The 21,515-nt window shown below is 39.3% G+C and overlaps 1 protein-coding gene across 10 annotated transcripts in view; it reads right to left on the bottom strand.

Annotated features, from left to right (window-relative positions):
- Positions 1-21,515, bottom strand: part of ERC2 (ELKS/RAB6-interacting/CAST family member 2) — a 993,593-nt gene that overhangs the window by 384,143 nt on the left and 587,935 nt on the right. For all 10 annotated transcript variants that reach the window (XR_009732518.1, XR_009732519.1, XR_009732517.1 and 7 more), the window contains one exon: positions 5,665-5,825. Coding sequence is in view for 7 of the 10 variants with exons in the window: in XM_061396628.1 (XP_061252612.1) it covers positions 5,665-5,825 (161 nt within the window). In the remaining 3 variants the exon portion in view is untranslated. The remainder of the gene's footprint in view (positions 1-5,664; positions 5,826-21,515) is intronic.

Below are 21,515 nucleotides of genomic sequence, written 5' to 3'. Positions count from 1 at the left end.
TATTTCATTCAATCCCCATAACTTCTCTTGCAACTGAGTTTATCAATTTTAAGTAACAGTTGCCTTCAAAACTCCTCTCCCAGGCTCCATTAATCCTGTCCAAATTGCCAGGCACTTAGGATTCCTTCCTAAAGAAATGTGATTTGTCTTTTCTCATGTTGGCATGAAGGAAAGAATAAATTGATTTTATCATTTTCTGCACCCTGTCTCTCCTTTGAAGGGTACTTACCTAATGAGTGGCTCTCTCAAAAGGGATCCTAGATCAAAGAGGCCAACAGGATAATGCCTTAGAATAAGCCTCTGTCTTACCTCACTGTAAACTTCCTAAAATAGCCCAGTGTATACAAAGGCTTCTGAGGCTATCTGGAGAAGATTCGAGAATGTAATAATACCCAGTAAATTAAGGTGGCTCTCACAATGTCATCAGACGAGTTAAAGTATAGATGTTCCTTTAAAATCTTTACATTAAGTATGAGAAATCACCACAGAAAGTCTAAACTACACACTTCACATTATGTAACTTTTAACCAGCTCTCAAACCCCCCTTATTCATTCAGTATTTAATACTAAATGGAACAGATCAGTTAGCCTGCCTGTCTGCCTATTAAATTACTAGGCTAGTTTAAATTGTCTGAGCAAATGCACACAGATAGATTTTAAGCACAGTATCTCATGGCCTTCAATTCCTTTTAGCTACAGATATCAAATTCACCTGCCACAAATTAAATAATCGAGCTTTGGTTACTGGAATGTAAGCTCATTAACTGGTATTAATAAAACCAAACATATAGAATGATGTTCTTAATATTATTTTAATAAAATCCCTTTTAAATAGAAGCAAATGTAACAAAGACAAACCATTATGAAATGTTTTAGTAAGAGGTTTTAGATATTTTTTAAGTAAAAGAATAATCTTATACACAAGGGAAGGAGAATATTATGTTCTCCTGTGAAAATGTATGGTTGGGAACCATTAGTTCCTTCTAGTGCGGGAATAATGACTGGCAGTTAGAATACTAACCAATGAAGATTAAACTGGAAAAAATATTTATTCGGGGGAAGAATCCTACACAAGAGAGAGTCAAAGACTGTCCACTAGGCTCAGATCCTAGAAGGTTTCTCAGACTATAGGGAGTGACAAGGCATTTCCCTCTTTACTCCCAAATAATCAGGAGGGTCCTTACCAATGGAAAGAGCTTTCTAAGTGGGATTCTAAACTTCTTTGGTTCCACAAGAAGCTACTTTATTCATCTAACTATTCGTTTGTTTGCTTATTTATTTGTCCATTCATTTCGATCACTCATTTTACTAAAATGAAAACTTGATAAGGGCACACATTTTCGCTTGTCCACTTATAGCAGTGGACATTCATTCCTCAAATGCAGAATTTATAAAATATGGAAGTTCAATTTAATTTTCTTTTAAAAAATGAGCATTTGTAAATGTGTATACACCAAAATGCCATCACTGTCTATCTCTGTATGGTAGGACCATAAGTGATTTTCTTTTTGAATGCCTGCCATTAGATATCCAATATTAAAAGGGAATTTCACTGTAAACAAATTAACCAACTCATTTAAAGGTAAGTCTTTAAATCAAGCAATATTTTTCTCACTTTAAATTTAGCCTAAATTTAAACTAAGAGGACAATTCCCTCCCTGGCCAAGAAAAATAGCAGAGGAAAATGAAGGCTAGTGTTGCACAGGTCCCAAAATGATAAAACACAAAAGAAAACTCTGGTTAAATTAAACAGTTGGGTTAGGAGTGTAGCTATCAAAAGGCAGTGTGAGGGAGCCTTGTAATGATGGACAGTGCTACATCTTGACCATGGTGGTGGTTATACAAATGTATACGTGTGATAAAATTGTATGTAACTAAATACATATACACACATGAGTACATGTAAAACTGGAGAAATCTAAATAAAGTTGGTAAGCTGTATCAATATCAATTTTCTGGCATAATACTATGCTGTAATTATGCCAGATGTTACCACTGAGGGAAACAAGTGAAGCGTACAAGAGAATCCTCTGTACTACTTCTTATAACTACATATTAATCTGCAATTATTGAAAAAAAGCTAACAAATTGACACAGCAGGATGCTTATCAAGACATTCTTTATATTAGCAAAATATTGGCACCAAGATAAGCCTCTGATAAAGGGAGACATCTGTATGATAGTATGTCAGATAATTAAAAATAATACAATTCAATGTTTGCTGCACAGAGCAGTGTTTACCATTCAGCAAGCAAAAGAAGGATTTACAAAATACGAAAGTACAATCTAATTTTGTTAAAAAAATAAAGAGCATTTGTAAAGGTAGACATCAAAATGCTATTAGTATCTATCTCTGCATGGTAGGATCACACGCAATTTTATTTCTTTTTAATTTTGCTCTTTCTTTTTTTCTCCTTTTAGAATGCACAGTACTACCTGAACAGATATAAAATAAAAGTAAACTTATGAAAAATAAAAGGCTGCCTGTCCTGTGGACAGGGCTCAGCTGAAATCTATGTAGCTCTGAAACAAAAACTAAGACAAGTGGTAACGTTAATTACATGGAAAGCTATTTCAGTTCGATATAAGGATGAAGGAGCTACCTTCAAGAGCCGTGAAACATGAACCACCACCTTATGAGCCCATGGCTTCCAAGGCAAGTGGTCTTTACCAGGCCTGGTGAATTCCTTATTATGTGGACAGCAGTCTGGCTTATATAGGCTGGAAGGCTGCACTCAGCTGTTTTCCAATACTATAAATCTGTGTCATTTAATTTTGCAACAAATTTAACGGACACCATCTCTCATTTCAAAATCCCCTTTTACGTTTCAAAGTGCTTTTACATATGCTAGTGTATATTAATTTCAGTTCAGTATTTTTTTAAAAACCCTGTTACTGTAACAATTCTATGGAGTAGGTAGGGCAGGTAATATCAACCGCCATGTCACCAAAGAAAGGCAACCAGAGAGTGACCTCCTTTAAGGTTATGGATGAGTTATGAGACCACATCTTGTTTCTCTTGATTCATGGCCCTACCCCCTTCCTAACACCATTCAGCTTTTCCCATGTACCAGGGCTTCCCAGTCCTGGGGGGACTTGCCTGTCAGTTGCATGAACAACAGTGGCACAGAGTGGCAGTAAATGCAGTGACACACCCAGCTGACTGTTCACACTGACTGACACTGACTCAGTTACTGTCCAATAACCAACACGTCAACTCAGCTCAATCAAGAGTCACCAAACCGTTTGGTTGACTAGAACATCTGAAGAGGCTGGTAAATCTAACTGGGGTTCTCAGTCAATTTAACTGCCCTGCACCTGTGTCCCCATGGTCCTGGGAAGAACCCTGTTATTGGGGCTTCTGGGCCAGTTAATGAATGAATGAGGTTCATATTGGGCTTAATGAAGCAGAGCTTTGTTACTTTTACCAAAGGAATTAAAAGAGGAATTTTCTATTTATTTTGCAGTGGCAGCAGATTAAGCACTTCGGTAATAATGTGGCAATTCACCCAAAGAGGTCCTGGTTAGGTGCTATCTGAAGTCATGAAATTAAGTGGGAAAACATACACATGGAAAAGGTTTATATGTTTTAGAAAAATAAACCCAAATTTTAGACAAATGATACTCTTCACAAAGTATACTAAACAAATGACATATTTTCATTGGCTGATAGTGCCATTTACACACATATTTCATTTTCCATGTGCCAAGCCCTCCTCTGAGTGCTTCTCTTCACAACCACCCCACGAAAGTCATTACAGGAGGAAACCATAGGGTCAGCAATGTTAAGGTCATTTTCCCCCAAGTCACACAACCACCAAGTGGACGCAACAGGATTTCAACCCAGCTCTGACAACTCCCAAACCAGCATGCTTCACCATTACTTGTTCTCTGAAAACACTGGAAGTGTATGCTCTTTTTATAAACAGGAAATAATGAAAGTTTCCTTATAATGGCATAATAAATCACTCCGGGAGGTGTAGAGCTAACTTGGGAACAGCTGCAGAACAATGAGAGAAATTAGCCTGAATCTGACACATAGCAACACACAAGGAGGCAGAAGCTGGGTAAGTGAAAGAGAACGAATAAGGGCTGATGCAATCAATGTACTGACATTATTAATAAATTACTGATCACATCAATAATGTCACAAATGCTTGAAATACGTTTCTTCCTAAGTACATAAAATCCAGTCTCCAGCATTCAATCTATTCATTCCAGCAATGAGCAATTACCGAGCACCAACCATATGCAGGCACTGTTCTAGGCAGTATGATTTCTGCAGTGATTCAAACAGACAAAAGTTCTGGAATTGGTGGAGTTGACATAACTGCATGAGAAAATGAGGTAGTAGAAACAGAGTCTGAACAGATTTTTGGGTTTAATCCTGGCCAGATGTCCTTAAGCAAATTACTTGAAATCTCGCTGAGTCTCAGTTCCCTCACCTCGAAACTGAGGATAATAATATCTGCTTTTATTATATCATCTTTTATTAGGAAAAATGGGAGTTTATATGTGGAAAAAAAACTACTTATTCTTTGGTCTAGGAGAAACTGAGGTAGTTGACAAGGAATAAATGTTTTGTCCTCATTATTAAATCCTTCAAAATATTTCATTCCATATTTTCCATGATCTAAGCTTTCTGGGTTTAATACTAACCATGTGTAAGACTTGCAGGGTCAGGGTAAGGTTATTCTTCCATACCTAGCCACCAATTTCAAAGTCTATATTACAGGCTTAAGACGCTATAATTCTGTACATTTCCCCTTATTTTGGAAGGAGGCTGGATTTAAATCATACTTTAGTGATTATTTCATTTAAAGACTTAGAGAGATGCTGCTTCTTGCCTAATTTTTCAGAAATAGATTCATAGCAATTGATTATCTCTAAAATCTTTGAGTAATTATCTTTACTATGTTCTTTCATGGTGATATTATTTCACTGTGAGAACGATATAAAAGCTAGGTGGAGGTGGGTGTGTCACAGGCCCACAGGAACAACCACTGCCCGACAAGCAGTCACACCTTATTGATTAAATCAAAGAAAGACATTTGTTCCAGTCTCCTCCCCTACCCAACCCCCACCCCCATCCAGTCCTTACCTACCCAATGAGACAGGGGGGCAGGGGCATTTCCAAGCCTGTTTTTATCAGCCCAGCAAATCAGAGTCCTGCTTTCTAAACAAAGAGGTGCCAACCTTGAGACTATGAAAACCAACACAAGCCAGGCATTGTACACAAGTGAAAAGAATATAATTAGCAAAGTTATAGTCACAATTAGGAAATACCTCCTCAGAAAAGTTTCCATTTAACCCTGAGCAGGACTTCAATTACCATTGTGCTTAACAAGGCCTCTGTCTCTTGGCCAGCTCAAACCTTTTAGACAGATCTAAGAATATTAGTGCCGTCCACAAAACACAGAGTCACAAAACCTTATGTTGGATTTTTTTTTTCTTTTTTGAATAACAGATGTGAAAAATGTGCACATTGGGACATGGAAGCTGTAATTCGAGAAAATAAGAAGCACAGTCACAGAAACAACTAGTCAAGTGTTAGCTACATGATTCTCTCTCCAAGCTCTTTCCTCCTCTTCTTTAGCATTCCCTTTCTCATCCCTACAGAGAAGTTAGAAAAGAAAGACTAAGAAAGCAAAAATGGGCACTCACTTCATCTCTAGGATCTCCTCCAGCTGCTTCCTCCTTTCTGTCCGGAGGTTGGCCAAGTGTGCTTCTTTCTCAGCCAGGGACTGCTGCGTGGAGGCAAGGCGAGCCTTGGTGGCATCCAGTTCCTGTCTGGTCTTCTCCAGCGCATTCATCAGTTCTTCTATCTGAAAAGTGCATGGGACGCAGTGTGTTATTTCTCCTCCATTCAAGCACAAGGTGTACCTTGCGTTCTGACAACAGACACAAAGGAATTAAAGCCATTCTTGAGCTGGGCATTGTATCCCGGCGTCCATTCTTTCTTTGTCACTACTTAAAAATAAACATTTCAAACCCAAGAAATGTCCAAATTTCTCCAAGGTCCTCATTCAATTGAATTATCCAATAACTTTTATAGAAACTACTTAATGTATTTATTAGAACTGGAAGGTGAGTGGCTTGACCCAATTTCAACCTGTGTTTGGCAAAAATCTCAGATACTGCCTCACAGTTGGCTGAAGGCAACACTCAAATGCACTTTGCCCGGCACAATATACTTTTGTGTGTAGGCCCCAGAGCATTCTGACAGGAAGCTACTCTATGTGTTTCAAATTCATTCATGTTTTAGCCTATCAAAGCCTTGTTTGGCAAAAGCGATTTGATGGCCAAGGGGCCTCAGGGCCCCCCTCTCACCTCACCTCCCTGTTTCATATTCAGGAAGCAAGGTTTGGCCAAAGGTAAACAGAATCCCAGCCACAAAAGGTTCAAGTTTGGTTTGCTCCTGAAGTTTGAGAGGGTTCTAAACTTGAAATAAATGACATGTAACTTTTATAGGGTGCTAATACACCATAGAAATAAGCCAGACTATCAAATATCCAGGGTTTTCAGCCAGGTCCCAAAAAATTGGACCAGGGAGCCCCAAGGCAAGGCCTTATCCTTCCCGAACCACTGGAGACTTTTAAAAGCCAACACACAACAAAGAAGGCTGGTGTTTAATGGTTCTTTTCCAGAGCCTTCCGTGGAATGCCATCCCTTGCACAGATACAGGCTGCATCCACCCTGAGAACTTAAAACCATGGTTTCAGGAAGTTTCTAGACTCCAGAGTTGATGTTTGGATTTCTAAGTCACCCCTTCCAGCTGAACTTGGCAGAATGGGATCATCTATCACTAAAGTCAACAGAACGCCCTTCAAAACGTGTCAATGACATGTTAAGTTCCAATTCCTAAAGACTTTCTACACCATTTCTGCAGTTTTACATGGAATTTATTCAGAATAAGCACGATAGTTCACATCCAAGGTAAATTACAGGCTTTTAAAATTCAGAAAACCCTCCATTTTGCCCTGATAAAAAGAGGAAACTTGATGACCAGGTAATATAAATAAAAGCCCAAACCAAAAACAGTTTTAAAAGCAAGGAATATAGAGCATAACCTATGAAAGTCACAGAACTACACAGGGATAAATAGCATTATTCTTTAACAAACGAAATTTAAATATTAAAAAGCAAACTTGTTAGTTTCTCATATAAGTTCATCGAATATCATAAATATAACTAGAAGCCTTTCTACAAAACAATACTTGATGAGGCTGCAGCAGAAGTGTTTTTGTCTGTTTTACCCTATTTTTTATAGATTCAATAGCAGTGCTGCTTTTTAAAAGATCAATATTATGGTCATTCCAAGCATCAGCTCAGATACAGTCTGCCTGATCCTCTACTTGGGATAGTCTGTGTCCTCACGACTCCCTTTCCTTTTGCAACTTTTTAAAAAAAAATTCCAAATGTATTATCAATGTCAGAGAAGAGGGAGGGTGTCCAGGATTCTCACCTGCTGAATCTCTTCTTAGTTGAGCTGGCCCGCTCGCAATCCACAGACACAGAATGCTACTTTGTGGGTTTCCAAGCTCTTAGTTCACCTTCCATGTGACTGCGTATGGCAGATACTAACTAGTTTTATATTAAACCAGCTTTAACAATTACACCTTAGATCATTGTCATTTCCAAGCAGAAGCATTTAAGAACTAGCAATCAACCACAACCTTCCCTTTTCCTGGCCATAATGACTTCAGAACCATGTTTCAGATGATGTCTCCTTCAGCCTGAGTCCCTGAGTGATCACAATGAAGCTAAAGGCCAAACCATACCACATAAGCAAGGCAGCACCTTCACTGTGTTACAACATGAGATGAGAGGCTGTCACCTCCAGTGTGACTTGGACTGTCTTGACTGATGAACTGTTACACTCCTTATCAAGTGCCTATAATACCTGCTTCCATCTCCCTACCACCAGGTCCCTCTCATTAAGAGGTTGTACTTTTTATTCTTGTTCTCCCAACACTTGCAGGCCACCGATACCCTCCTTCTTGCCATATGTCTTTTCTTAATGTGTAGTTTGCACAGCTGAATGGTTCCCCAACTTCTTCTCACTGGAAGTAATATTTTAGCTGGCTATGTCTATGAAACTTGTGCCTTAAAAATGATCAGATTTGAAACATGTCTCCATAACTTACTATATGACTGACACAAGTTTCTTTATCTCTTTTGGCTTTGGGTTCTTTACCCAGAAACAGGAAATTATGTTGTTTATTCCTATTAGATGTTTGAGGGCATTACATCGGATGACATAGCCTGTATATCATTTATTCTTCTAATTAATATCAATAAAATAACACTTTCTCTTAAAATAAGGTATACTCATATGGAATCCAAAAGACAGGAAAATTTAAAAAAATTTTTTATATAAGAATAATGATATTCTCTTTAGCTAAGATTACCCAAAATACCACCACATGGAGATAAACACTCTGAACATTTTAATTTCTCCATCTCTCTCTTACTCTTTTACATATTACATATAGTTGAGATGTATGTATAATTTTGTAAACTGTTTTAAATAACCTCAGATATGCAGATGACACCACCCTTATGGCAGAAAGTGAAGAGGAACTCAAAAGCCTCTTGATGAAAGTGAAACTGGAGAGTGAAAAACTTGGCTTAAAGCTCAACATTCAGAAAACGAAGATCATGGCATCTGGTCCCATCACTTCATGGCAAATAGATGGGGAAACAGTGGAAATAGTGTCAGACTTTATTTTTCTAGGCTCCAAAATCACTGCAGATGGTGACTGCAGCCATGAAATTCAAAGACACTTACTCCTTGGAAGGAAAGTTATGACCAACCTAGATAGCATATTCAAAAGCAGAGACATTACTTTGCCAACAAAGGTCCATCTAGTCAAGGCTATGGTTTTTCCTGTGGTCATGTATGGATGTGAGAGTTGGACTGTGAAGAAGGCTGAGCGCTGAAGAATTGATGCTTTTGAACTGTGGTGTAGGAGAAGACTCTTGAGAGTCCCTTGGATTGCAAGGAGATCCAACCAGTCCATTCTGAAGGAGATCAGCCCTGGGATTTCTTTGGAAGGAATGATGCTAAAGCTGAAACTCCAGTACTTTGGCCAGCTCATGCGAAGAGTTGACTCATTGGAAAAGACTCTGATGCTGGGAGGGATTGGGGGCAAGAGGAGAAGGGGATGACAGAGGATGAGATGGCTGGATGGCATCACTGACTCGATGGATGTGAGTCTGAGTGAACTCCTGGAGTTGGTGATAGACAGGGAGGCCTGGCGTGCTGCGATTCATGGGGTCGCAAAGAGTCAGACACGACTGAGTGACTGATCTGATATATATATAAAATTAAAAAGCCCCCCTTCTTATTAGATAGCCTCTGTGAAACACAGTGTAATGGGTGAGTGGGACTGTATCCATTCCCCATTCACCTATAAGCCAACCTTTCCCTTGGGTTCTCAGAAGCTCTCCTTAGATTGAGAACTTATTTCCCCTGTTTGTTTTGCATACTCTTCACCTTCCTGCATCCATAACTGGACCTTTCCCCTCATGACTCTATCCCAGAGACATTTTCCTCATCCACATGGCTTCTCAGAGGAGGACTGAGGTTTGTCTCCATAGCTCTCACCACTATTCTAATACTTTTCCAAACTTTATCTCCTTTTATTCACTTAACATCTTTCACATACACTGAACCACTTGGTAATTACTTCCATTTAGATGCCACAGTATCACTTTGAATTCAGGATGATCCATGCACACCTATCTAAACGAGATCCCTACCACCTACCCCAGCTCTCCATACCTGCCATTCCCTAACACATTGGTGACACTTTAGTCCAGTGTCCTGAGCTTTTCTCAGTGACTCATGTTTAAGAACCACATTTGTGTCTTCCCTCTCTTTCCCCTTTGTTTTTTCTTCATCATCAAGTCTATTTTGGAAACACTTCCTGAAGCATCATCTTTTTCTATCACTACTTTTTATGCTTCCAGCTTGAATCCCTTCCCCTCCCACATTTCTGACAAGATTGAAAATAAGTGTGTGTGTGTGTGTGTGTGTGCACATGTGTGTTCCCAGCCTTTGTTCCTACCCCAACCCTAAATAAGAACTTGGCTTTGCCTGATCAGCTTCTTCGCTGTCAGAGTTCTCTCTCAGCCAGGACTGTGCCTGAAATTTAGGAAACAGGTAGTAGAGTGAACCAACAAAACTGAGTGCAAAGGCACAGGACTTTGAAGGGCAGGCTGTGACCGTCTGTGTGATGAACAGTAGGAGATAGGCGTGACAGAGGAAAGAGGAGTGATGAGCCTGGAGACTGGGCACACATAGGTTTGGTTTTGTTTTAAGGGCAGAATAAGATGACTGAGAAGGAAGAGAAAAGAGGAAGGGGAAAAAGTTGCTAGGTGTTATTCCTGGGGTCCCTTCAATGTTTTCCAAAGACACAGATTGAAGGTTAGACTTTCCTTTTGATTTTTTTCAGCTGTTTTGACTTTGTGTCTTTGGATGTGACTTTGAACTGGGTGAGCCAAGATGTCTCGTGGGATTTATTCTTACAACTTGCCTCCCTACTTCCAGGAAAATATGCCTAAACCATCAATATTTCATCAAAAGTATCACTGGTCTGGTTCCAACATCTCAAGGGGCTCCTGATTACCCACAGTTGTGGTCTTCAAACTCTGTTCCCTAGACCACCATGAGTTCCAAAGAGGCATCTGGGGGCTAATAAACAGATCAGTGGAGTGGGAGGAGGGGTGTGAATCAGCAGAGAGCTCCATCCACCGTCTCACACTCAAAGGGAGTTTTTCTACTTTGTCTTCTATACAGCATTTTGCTTAAAATTTAATTTGAATTTTTTCAGTTTTAACTATTTTAAAATATTTTGAATATTTTTATATAAAATACATAGAAATAGATATTTAATATATGTAAATATATAGCTATGTATTTATACATAATTAAAATATTTTATATATGGAGAATGGTTAAAATTATGGATTAAGAAACCAGACTGCACTAATAACACTTGTCTTACCATTTATTATAGAGCCTTGGGAAAGTGTCTGAGTTTCTTCATCTGTAACAATAGTATGTCTCACTAGAATTACTTCAGGTATTAAGTGAAGCAATGAAAGTAAAGCTCTTAGCGTGGGGACTAGCAAATATGAAAATACACAGGACATGCTTAACAGAAGAGACAGCACAGCACAGTGGTTACAAACAGAACTGAGGAGCTAGCCTACCACTTACTATCTGTGTCCTTCTGAGTCAGTTATAAAACCTTTCTGAACCCAGCTTCCCTGTGATGTGGGAACTCAGCTAAAAGGAGTTTGGTGAAGATTCAATGGGTTAATGTGTATGATGCACTAAGAACAATGCCCAAGTACTTGGTGCCATAGAAGCATGGCCAATACAGGGCCAATTTAAGTATTCAACCCATTTTATGTTTGCTTATTACTGAATTCAAGATTCTGTGCTTGCTGTCACCTATCTTCAGCAACAACATTAGCACACACACACACATGCACACACACCCCTGGACTACCTTATAGTGCTGTGCTGTGCTAAGTTGCTTCCATTGTGGCCAATTCTTTGCGACCCTATGGACCACAGCCTGCCAGGCTCCCCTGTCCAGGGGATTCTCCAGGCAAGAATACTGGAGTGGGTTGCCGTGCCCTCCTCCAGGGGATCTTCCTGATCCAGGGATCGAGCCCATATCTCTTAAGTCTCCTGCACTGGCAGGCAGGTTCTTTACCACTGGTGCCACCTGGCAGGCCCAGACTACCCTATAGTGACTGCTTCAATTACTGAAATTCCCTCCCCTTTAAGGCTCTGCCACAGAGCTCTGGCCTCCTTCATAGGTTCAGTGATATAAATCTGGAGCTCTGAAAACAGGCAGACCTGATCAAGTTTGGGTTCCATCAATACAACCTCTGTGACCTTAGGACAATCTAAACCCAATGCTTCCTGAACTCTGCTGCACATTTGAACCCTTTAGAAATACTATTAAAATCCTGATGCCATAGTCACACTCCTACCAATTAAATGAAAACATCTGAGGGTAGGAGTCTGGCATTAGTACTTTATTAAAAAAGCAGGTGATTCTGACGTGATAGCAAACTGCAACCTATACTGGGAAGCCTGAACATTACTGACCTTTCAGCCCGCAGGTCCTCCTCTATAAAATAGGGGGAGGAAACAGAAGTCACCACACAGGGTTGGCACAAGCACAAAGGGAGACAATACACCTCAAGCATCCAGCCCTCTCTGTTAGACATTCTGCAAGTGTCCAGGCCATGACAGTTACTACTGTCCCAAGGCTGGGCTGTTGGTAGCATTACTTTCACCCAAGTGCCTTCGGTTGTTACCTTCAGCACCTGACTTTCTACCACCTCATCAAACACCATTTCACGTTTCTGCACAACCCTTTCATGTGTGTGCTTTGTTGCTACAACTGGATTGTAATCCTCAGAGGGCAAGGACCACGTCTCCATTCTCTCTGGAAGGCCCTTCAGCTCCTGACATGGAACCAGTGTCCACACTCAATAAATACCTGAGGAATGAGAGGAAAGGGAGTGCAAAGATGTGATTCTGAAACACCCTCCTCTGACCCTCTTAGTGCAATGATGGATGAAGTGTAAGTCCGAACTTGATACTTTCCTACCCCATAAATCAACGGTCCCCTTGCCATCCTCACCAAACGCCCTTCAAGTTCTTGCTCTCTGTTTGCCTCAAGCACCTTCTCTTTGCTATGGAGACAAGAGGGCTTGGATACTCAGCCCCTGAATGGAAGGAACTCTATGCTCACGGCCACCTGGAAGCCATCAAGAGCACCCAGGAACCCAAGAGTTTCGAGATGGCCTGATAAAAAAGCTACCCCAGGCCTTGAGCTGGGGTAGAAGCAAGCAGCTTTTAATCCCGCTCTGCATTCCACTCACTCTGCTGGGACCTGGGAGACATGCAGCCCTTCTACCATTGCACCACCTCGTCTCCCTGGGTATCTCCTGCGTGCAAGGCACTCAGCTAGACACAACATGCTCACCCTCAGAAGCTGTCTGGTTTGGCGGGCAACCCTGAATGAAACAAATTTAATTACAATAGTGATGAAAGAAAAAACTAATATAGAAAAGAACTGAGTGATGAGCAACAGTTAAAAGCCAATCTTGTCCTAGGCCCCATGACTGGTCTCCAAAACCAGGTAGGTAAGGGAGTGGTCTGCTAAAGAGGAGGGAGGAAATACAAGCTGGGAAGCCCAGGCTGCAGGGCCCCATGGTCCTGTTCATTGGGGAACTGCTACTGGAAGAATCACAATGATTATGAGCTAATAAATGCTTTTGAAAAATCCAGCAGGAGAGCAACCAGTGTGTCTCAATTCAACACAGCATTTGCTTATTTTGGAAGCTCATCTATTGGTAATTCACCAGACAATAATATTTCCTGGGTGGGGGCGTGGAGTTTAGAGAGGCTGTTTTGTTCCTAAAAGGCCATCTGTGATGAAAAAAGAGAAATCACAGCAACATCAGAAATCTTCTATAAACATTTAACATGTTCCAGTTTTAAAAATTTCCTAAAAGGTCCCCACATAGGGCAAGATTGGCATTCTGATGCTCTATCTAGAAAGCTAAGATTACATTTTAAAATATACATTGCTTTGGTGTTACATATCTAGAATAATTAAAGGTTTCTTCAAATTAGATGACTTCTTGGTCTCACCAATTAAACAAAACAAAACAAAAATCCCTAACTGTTTGTGTGTCAGTTCTGATTTTATTAGTTATTCTATGTGACAGATTACGAAAAGTCTCTTATAAAATGGTTAAGTTACCAGGACTATTCAGCTGTATTTGAATAATTCATAACTCTGTACACTTTAAGAATAGTGAAGCTATCAAATGAATTTCTAGAGTCTAATGCTTAAACACCCAGTTCTGGAGAAATGGTCGGAATTTTAAAGTGAATATTGGAGCTTTAAAACAATAAAATAAGAAACCTGTTTAAGACCTTAAATCATTAACATGTGTCGACTTAAACTTACACATACATTTGTGTTGTTTAACTAAATATTTGAAAACCAGATTCTCTCTCAGTTATCTGCCAAGAGCCCAACTGCCCGCTCTGTGTCTCTCTTCTGACACGTGGCAACATCCAGTGCTTTTCAAGAGGCTCACTTGGCAGGAACTGATCTTCAAATATTTTGATAAAACAATTTTTCCCTTAAATTATATGTCAGCATTGATTTAGTGTCTATCTTGTGTTAATGATTTGGAATTTTTAAACTGCTTTTAAAACCATGTGTTAAAATTACACAGGCTCTTCTGCCGTCCCCCCTCACCATCCATCCTAGTTTTCCGTCCTCACTGCATCCCAAGCGCAAGAGGATGGTCATTTCAGTTTGCACCAAAACACAGAGCCAGTGAAATGCCCATATCCCAAGTTACAGCAAATCTGGAATGTGAATTGGTCCTGGGGGAATAGCTGGGACTTGGCCCAGCTCTGCCCTGGGTACAGAGAAGGTCATGCTAAGATGAGGAGGTAAAGATAAACGCTGAAACCCACTCTCCTCAACAGCAACAACTTCTGAGGCACTGATGCTGTGGGTTGAAGGATCTGTTAGAACAAGGACTACTAATCTTATTTTTCCAATTACTCTTATCTTATATTTCTATCTCTGCCTCCCTCTCACCTCCCCACTGCTGCCTTAGAGTGACACCTTTTGGAAAAGGTTGAAACTGAAAATCCCCAGACTGTTTTCTGCTTGGACCTGGCTACCCTCAAGATTGCATTTGGGACTTGTTTTCTCCTCACTGAAGTTTAAACTTCTCTCTGCCTAAATGTGTCACCTCTGATCCTTCAGCTGCAAACAAATACCCCATCAAGCGAGGCTGTTTGGGCTTCAGCTCTTTGATTTTGACAGCACTTTAAACTCCTCCTTTCCCCCTCCTTTCTCAAAGCTTATTAACAAAATCTCACTCCATAGTAAAGGACGGATGGAGAATAAATGTGTAAAATACATCCATTCTGACTGAACAGATTCTGAGTCAGAGTATGGATGAGTAACAGTTTCTCTGGAAGGCCCCTGAGCATTCATCATCCCAGGCCGAACTTCTTCAGGGGAATCTCCCTTAGAAAAAGGCTGTGGATCTACTTCTGTGTATGTCTGGTGTAGCTACTTTTCGAGCAACTGGGAGACATTTTTACTTTATGTGTGCACAGCTCTGCGAAAGAGCCAGTGTTTTCCCTAAGAGTCTTAGGTTCTCGAGGAGCAGTGTGTGCATGCTAAGTCACTTCAGTCATGTCCGAATCTTTGTGACTCCATAGACTGTAGCCCGCCAGGCTCCTCTGTCCATGGAATTTTCCAGGCAAAGGTACTGGAGTGAGTTGCCATGCCCTCTTCCAGGGGATCTTCCCAACCTAGGGATTGAACCCACATCACTTATGTCCCCTGCAGTGCCAGGCGAGTTGTTTGCCACTAGTGTCACCCGAGAAGCAGTACAAAGAGTAGCTAAGTGTGTGGACTCTGAAGCTGGGGGCTTAGGTCCCAGTCAGGAACCAGGCATGTACTGACCCTGGAAAAAGTACTTGAGTTCCATGTACATCAGTTTCTTTCTCTGTAAAATGTGGGTGACAGTTGCACCTCCCAGAATCCTTGTGAAGAATACCTGACTTAAAATAATTACACACTTGCCACACAGAAAGCACATTATCACCAATAGTGATGTTAGTCTTAACACCAGCTCTTATTTTTCAGCCTATTAGAGCATGAGGAAGCAAGACAAAGGGTTGAATTTCCATGTTTTTACGTTTTCAGAAAGACAACATTTTCCATCTTCAATGGAACAGTGAAATTTTTTACTCTGAAATCTATATCAAGCCAAATTAATTACCTACAAAATATACTAAACTCCAATCACAATTATAAAGGAACTCATGAAGATATCAGAGCAGCATGGTCCCATAAAACTCTTTGTGATGAGGCAAGGCCCTAATTTGCACTTTCCAATATGCATGCCATTAATTATGTGTGGCTATGAAAGTGAAAGTCACTCAGTCCTGTCCAACTCTTTGTGACCCCATGGACTATACAGTCCACGGAAATCTCCAGGCCAGAATACTAGAGTGGGTAGCCTTTCCCTTCTCCAGGGAATCTTCTCAACCCAGGGATCGAACCCAGGTCTCCCACATTGTAGGCAGATTATTTACTCTCTGAGCCACCAGTGAAGCCCATATGTGGCTATAGAGCACTGGAAATATGACTGGTACAACTGAAGAACTGTTTTTTTTTTGTTTTTTAGTCTTAACTAATAAAAAAATTTAAATTTAAATATCCATATGTCTAGTGGCTACTGTATTGGAGAGAATGAGAGCATTCGAATTTTACAACTTATTGTCAAATGGTGACATGTAAGAATTTTTCAATTTTTGTGGAAAGTTTTTTTTTTAGCATATGAGAAAAATGTTTATTTGGTCACACCACACTGCATGTGGAATTTTAGTTTTCAAACTAGGGATTGAGCCTAAATTCTTTGCATTGGAAGTGCAGAGTCTTAACTACTAGATTGCCAAGGAAGTTCCCCCCCAAACTCTTAAATTCCTTTAAATTCTGCACAACCCAAGAATCAGCATTTGACCCAGTGACTTCCCTCTAGGAATTTATTCTAAAGATATAATAAATGTGTTCATCATACTGTTGTTTATAAAACTCAGAATAAAAATTATGCATATATATGTTCATATATAGAGAGAAACATATAAACACAAGTACTTATACCAACATACACAGACATACCCTCACCTTCCAAAGAAATTAAATAACTTGTGTGTCTGTGTGTGTGTATAGGTGTTACAAAGAAATCAGATAATACATTGCAGGCATCAGTTGTTGAGATGTTGGTCATAGATTAGAAACATTTAACAGAGAAGAAAGATATTAATGAAACCTGAGAAAAGCAGGTTAGTAAATGATAAACACAATACCATCCCAATCATACGTGGGTTTCTAAATGAATATTCATAGGAAAAAAGAAGAAGGAAGGGCATCAAAATATACATGACATGATTGTTTCTGAGGTTAGATTTCAGGTGATCTATAATAGTCTTCTTTGTACTTTTTGATACAACTATGAATCATTAATGTAAAAAGAGTGTAAGCTTTAAAAATAGCAACCATATCTATGAAACAGAAAGAGAGTCACAGACACAGAGAATAGACTTGTGGTTGCTAAGGGGGAGATGAAGTAGGAAAGTGAAGTACTTGGAGTTTGGGATTAGCAGATGCAAACAATTATATATAGGATGGATAAACAACAAGGTCCTTCTGTATAGCACAGAAAACTATATTCGGTGTCTTGTGATAAATCATAATGGAAAAGAATATAAAAAAGGATATATATATATATACACACACACACATATATGTATAACTGAATCACTACTATACATTAGAAATTAGCATAACATTGTAAATCAACTATACTTCTTCAATATTTTTTTTTTTTAATTTAAATTGCATCAAAAGAAGGTCTCGGTAGAAAGTACTTCTGCTCCCATGGAAAAATTAGTTGCTGGGAGAGCATCACCTCCAAAGGATAGTAATAAAGCAGGGAGGGGCCCTCTGGTGGCAGTTATGGTGGCAACTACTGTCAGCCAAAAGGATCTTAAGACAGGCCACACTTCCTAGCATGGTTTCTTTGCCCTTGACAGTCACTTAGATTTATGCTGATTATAATCCAGGTTCACCAGGGAGTGCCTGAGTGTTAGTGACTCCACAGCTGTCATCAGCCATTCCTGGCACCTCTACCCTGCCCCACAATGTGCCTGAATGTTGCTCATTTCAACTTGCTCCCTCATAAAGTTCCTATGGGTTTTGAAGCCCAGTTTGGCAGCTTGCTTGTCTAGCATTTTCTACTTTTATTATTGTTATTATTGATTCTGAAGCACTCAGAACGAGTTGGCAAGCCCTACAAAATCAGAAGCGTTTGTCTATGCCCCTTGACCACTTCTATATTACCAAGATCTACCCATTCCCATTCAACAAATCAGGGCAATATTTTCAAATAGACTTCTTGCCTATGATGTGAGGATCAGCTGAGTCAATTCTAAGGAGGAAAAATGAAAAAAAGAGGCATCTTTTATTCTGAGTCCTCAGAATACTGGAGTAGCTCTGCAGGAGATACCTGTTGATAATGGAAGATTTCAATCAGGCCAAATCAGGCCTGACCCCAAGCTCTTTCCTGGTCCCCTCAGAATCCCAGCATCACAGTTCTATCTTACTTGAGCAATAGGTAGCGTCCTCCCTGTATGCTACCTTAGGCTATAAATATACAGAGTCAAATGCATCCTTGAATGGGTCCACTGGGGTATCTTCACAAACACACAGTAGATGGCCATGGAGAATTGTGGGTGGAATGCAGACAGGAAGAAAAGAAAAGAAGCTACACTGAAGAGAGGTAATCATTACCTCTGATTAAAATAATGAGGTATCCTAAACGCCATTTGATCCTCACTTACTCACAAAGAAGCATATCACTGAACTGATGGAAAACTCCAACTCAAAAAGAGTAAGGGACTTACCCAATAATTGCAGATGGCTTACTCTTTACCCGGATTTGAGTCTGATTGTTGAATGCAAACGTAATGGGATAATTGTTGGAGGAACTACATATACTGAGAGATCTAGGAGGACACTCTGGGCCATGAGCTCCTCAACAGCAAGGGAAAACCATGGCTCATTCTTCTCAGTATGCCCAGGCCTGAAGATAACATCTAACATAAAACCAGTAGCCACAAATTATGGATAAACACAAATTAGTGAATAAATCTTGGAATAATCCCTCTTAACTCATTGGAGTAGAATATTCACTATGTGCTTTGATTCCAACACTTTTCCAAATTATTTAAGATGTGTTTGTATTATGTTTCTATGATGATATAACAAATGACCACAAACTTGGCAGCTCACAGCTCTGTACGCTGGAAGTCCAAGCAAGAATCATAGTGTTACAAGGTTCTCCAACCAGAGTCTCACAAGGTTGAAATCAAAATACTTTCATGGTGAATTCTCATTTGGAGCCCAGGATCATCTTTTAAGCTCATGTGGCTGAAGAAGAATTCAGTTCCTTGCAGCTGTATATAGATCTGAGGTCCCCATGCCCTTAAAACTCCTAGCTTCTATAGACACCTTGATTACTTGCCACATGGCCCACTCAAAACTTTAAAGCCACAGTCCTGATGCTTATGAGAGTCTGTCCCATAATCACATGAGTGACACTGCATCCTACCCACAGTCCTAGGGATTATACAGGGTATGTTCTTCAGAGAGAGGAAACCTTGAGATCATCTTACAATTCTGCCAACAATAGCTTTCTTTACATTATTGATCCTAGAAGAAAATGGACATGAAAACAAAATACTTTCCACTGTTTAGTTTTCCTTTTTTAAAGATACAAAACTGCATCTCAAAATGTGCACACCAAATATAGTGGAATTTCATTAACTTGATAAAAAGCACTTAACTGAAAAATCTATAGCTACAGCAAAAACTTGAATGCTTTCTAAGATCAGAAGCAAAGCAAGGATATCTGCTTTCCCCCCTCTTATTCAGCATAATATGTGAAATTCCAGATGCTGCAATAAGGCAAGAAATGAATAAAAAACACAAAAATTCCATAGGAAGTATTAAAACCATCCCTATTTACAGATGACATAACTGTTTATGTAGACATCAACAAAAAACACCTAGAACTAATGAATGTGTTTAGCAAGGTTGCAAGATATAAGATCAACACATGAAGTCAACTGCATTTCTATAAACTAACAATGAACATGTGGAATCCAAAATCAAAACCAAAAAGCCATTTATAATCACTCCAAAAACAATGAAATATTTAGGTATAAACTTAAAACATGGATGTGATCTGGACACTGAAACTTCTCAAATTCTGATAAAAGAAATCAAAGATTTAAATGCATCGAGAGCCATGGATGAAAAGACTGAAGATATTAAACATGTCAATGTAATTTCAATGTAATTTCTATCTAAATCTCAGCAAGTTTTTTTATAGATATAGACAAAGTTATTATAAAATTTATATGGAAAAGGACAAGTCCATTAATAGCTACAACAATTCTGACAAAAGAGAATAAAATGGGAGGAATCACTCTACCCAATATTAGGGTCCACAGTAGTTACAGTAACCAAGAGAATGTGATGTTGGCAGAGAGATAGCCACACAGATCAGTAGAACAGAATATAGAACACAGAAATAGATATATGTGACAATATTATATCTAAAAGATAACTGTTCAAGTGATGGTTGACAAAAGAGCAAAAACGATTCAATGGATTAAAGATAGCCTTTTCAACAAACGGTGCTGAGCAAATGGACATCCATAGATTGAAAAAAAGAAAAGAACACTGACCTACATGTTATATCTTGTACCAAAACAAAGTGAATCATGATCTTAAATATAAGACATACAACTATAAACCTTATAGAAAAACAATTGGAAAAAAAAAAGTCTTCTGAATCTAAGGCTAAGCAATGAGTTCTAAGAATTGACACCAAAATCATACATCATAAAGGTAAAGATTAGTAAACCAGACCTCATCAAAACTGGAAAAAAAAAGATTTGTTCTGTGAAAGAACTTGTTCAGTGGATAACAAGACAAGCTATCAACTGGGAGAAAATATTTGCAAACCACATATCTGACAAACAACCAGTAAGAGACTATATATAAAGAACTCTCAAAAATCAACAAGTAAAATTCCTAAAACGATTAGAAAATAGACATAAAGCATGAGAGGACATTGTGGTGAAGAGGACATACACATAGCAAATAAGCACACGGAAACATGTTCCATATCTTTAGCCACTGGTGAACCACAAACTAAAACCACAATGAAACATCACTATACACCTATCTCAATGACTATAATAATAAGTAGTGGCAATACCAAATGCTGGTGAGGATACAGAAAAACTGGATCCCTCATACAGTGCTGACTCAGAATATAAAACAATGCAACCATTCTGGAAAACAGCTTGGCAGTTTCTTGACCTAGTAACTATACTCTTTCTGTCTTTTATCTCAAAGAAATGAAAACTTACGTTCACACAAAAACCTGTATAGGAATGTCCAAAATAGCTTTATTCACAATAGTACCAAACTAGAAACAACCTGGATGTCCTTCAACTGGTGAATGGGTAAATAAATTGAGGGGCATCCACTCTGCAATGAAGAGGAACAAAGCACTGATATATCCAACAACTTGGAGGAACCACCAGTAAATAAAATTGAAAAATGCTAGTCCCTAAAAGTCATATCCTATATGATTTAATTTATATAATGTTCTTAAAAGGAGAAAATTATAGAAATGGAGAACAGATTATTGGTTGCCAGGGGTAAGAGGTGGAAATGGGGGAGGAATTGAGTACAGTTATGAAGGGCAACGTGAAGGGTCCTATGGCTGCTGGGACTGTTCCGTACCTGGTTTGTATCACTGGCAAGATCCTGATTGTGACACTATCCTACAGTTTT

The sequence above is a fragment of the Bos javanicus genome, chromosome 22 (assembly GCF_032452875.1).
Source record: "Bos javanicus breed banteng chromosome 22, ARS-OSU_banteng_1.0, whole genome shotgun sequence".
NCBI classification, from domain to species: Eukaryota; Metazoa; Chordata; class Mammalia; order Artiodactyla; family Bovidae; genus Bos; species Bos javanicus.
Note: the sequence above shows the minus strand (reverse complement) of the source record. Positions and strands in the feature narration are given on the sequence as shown.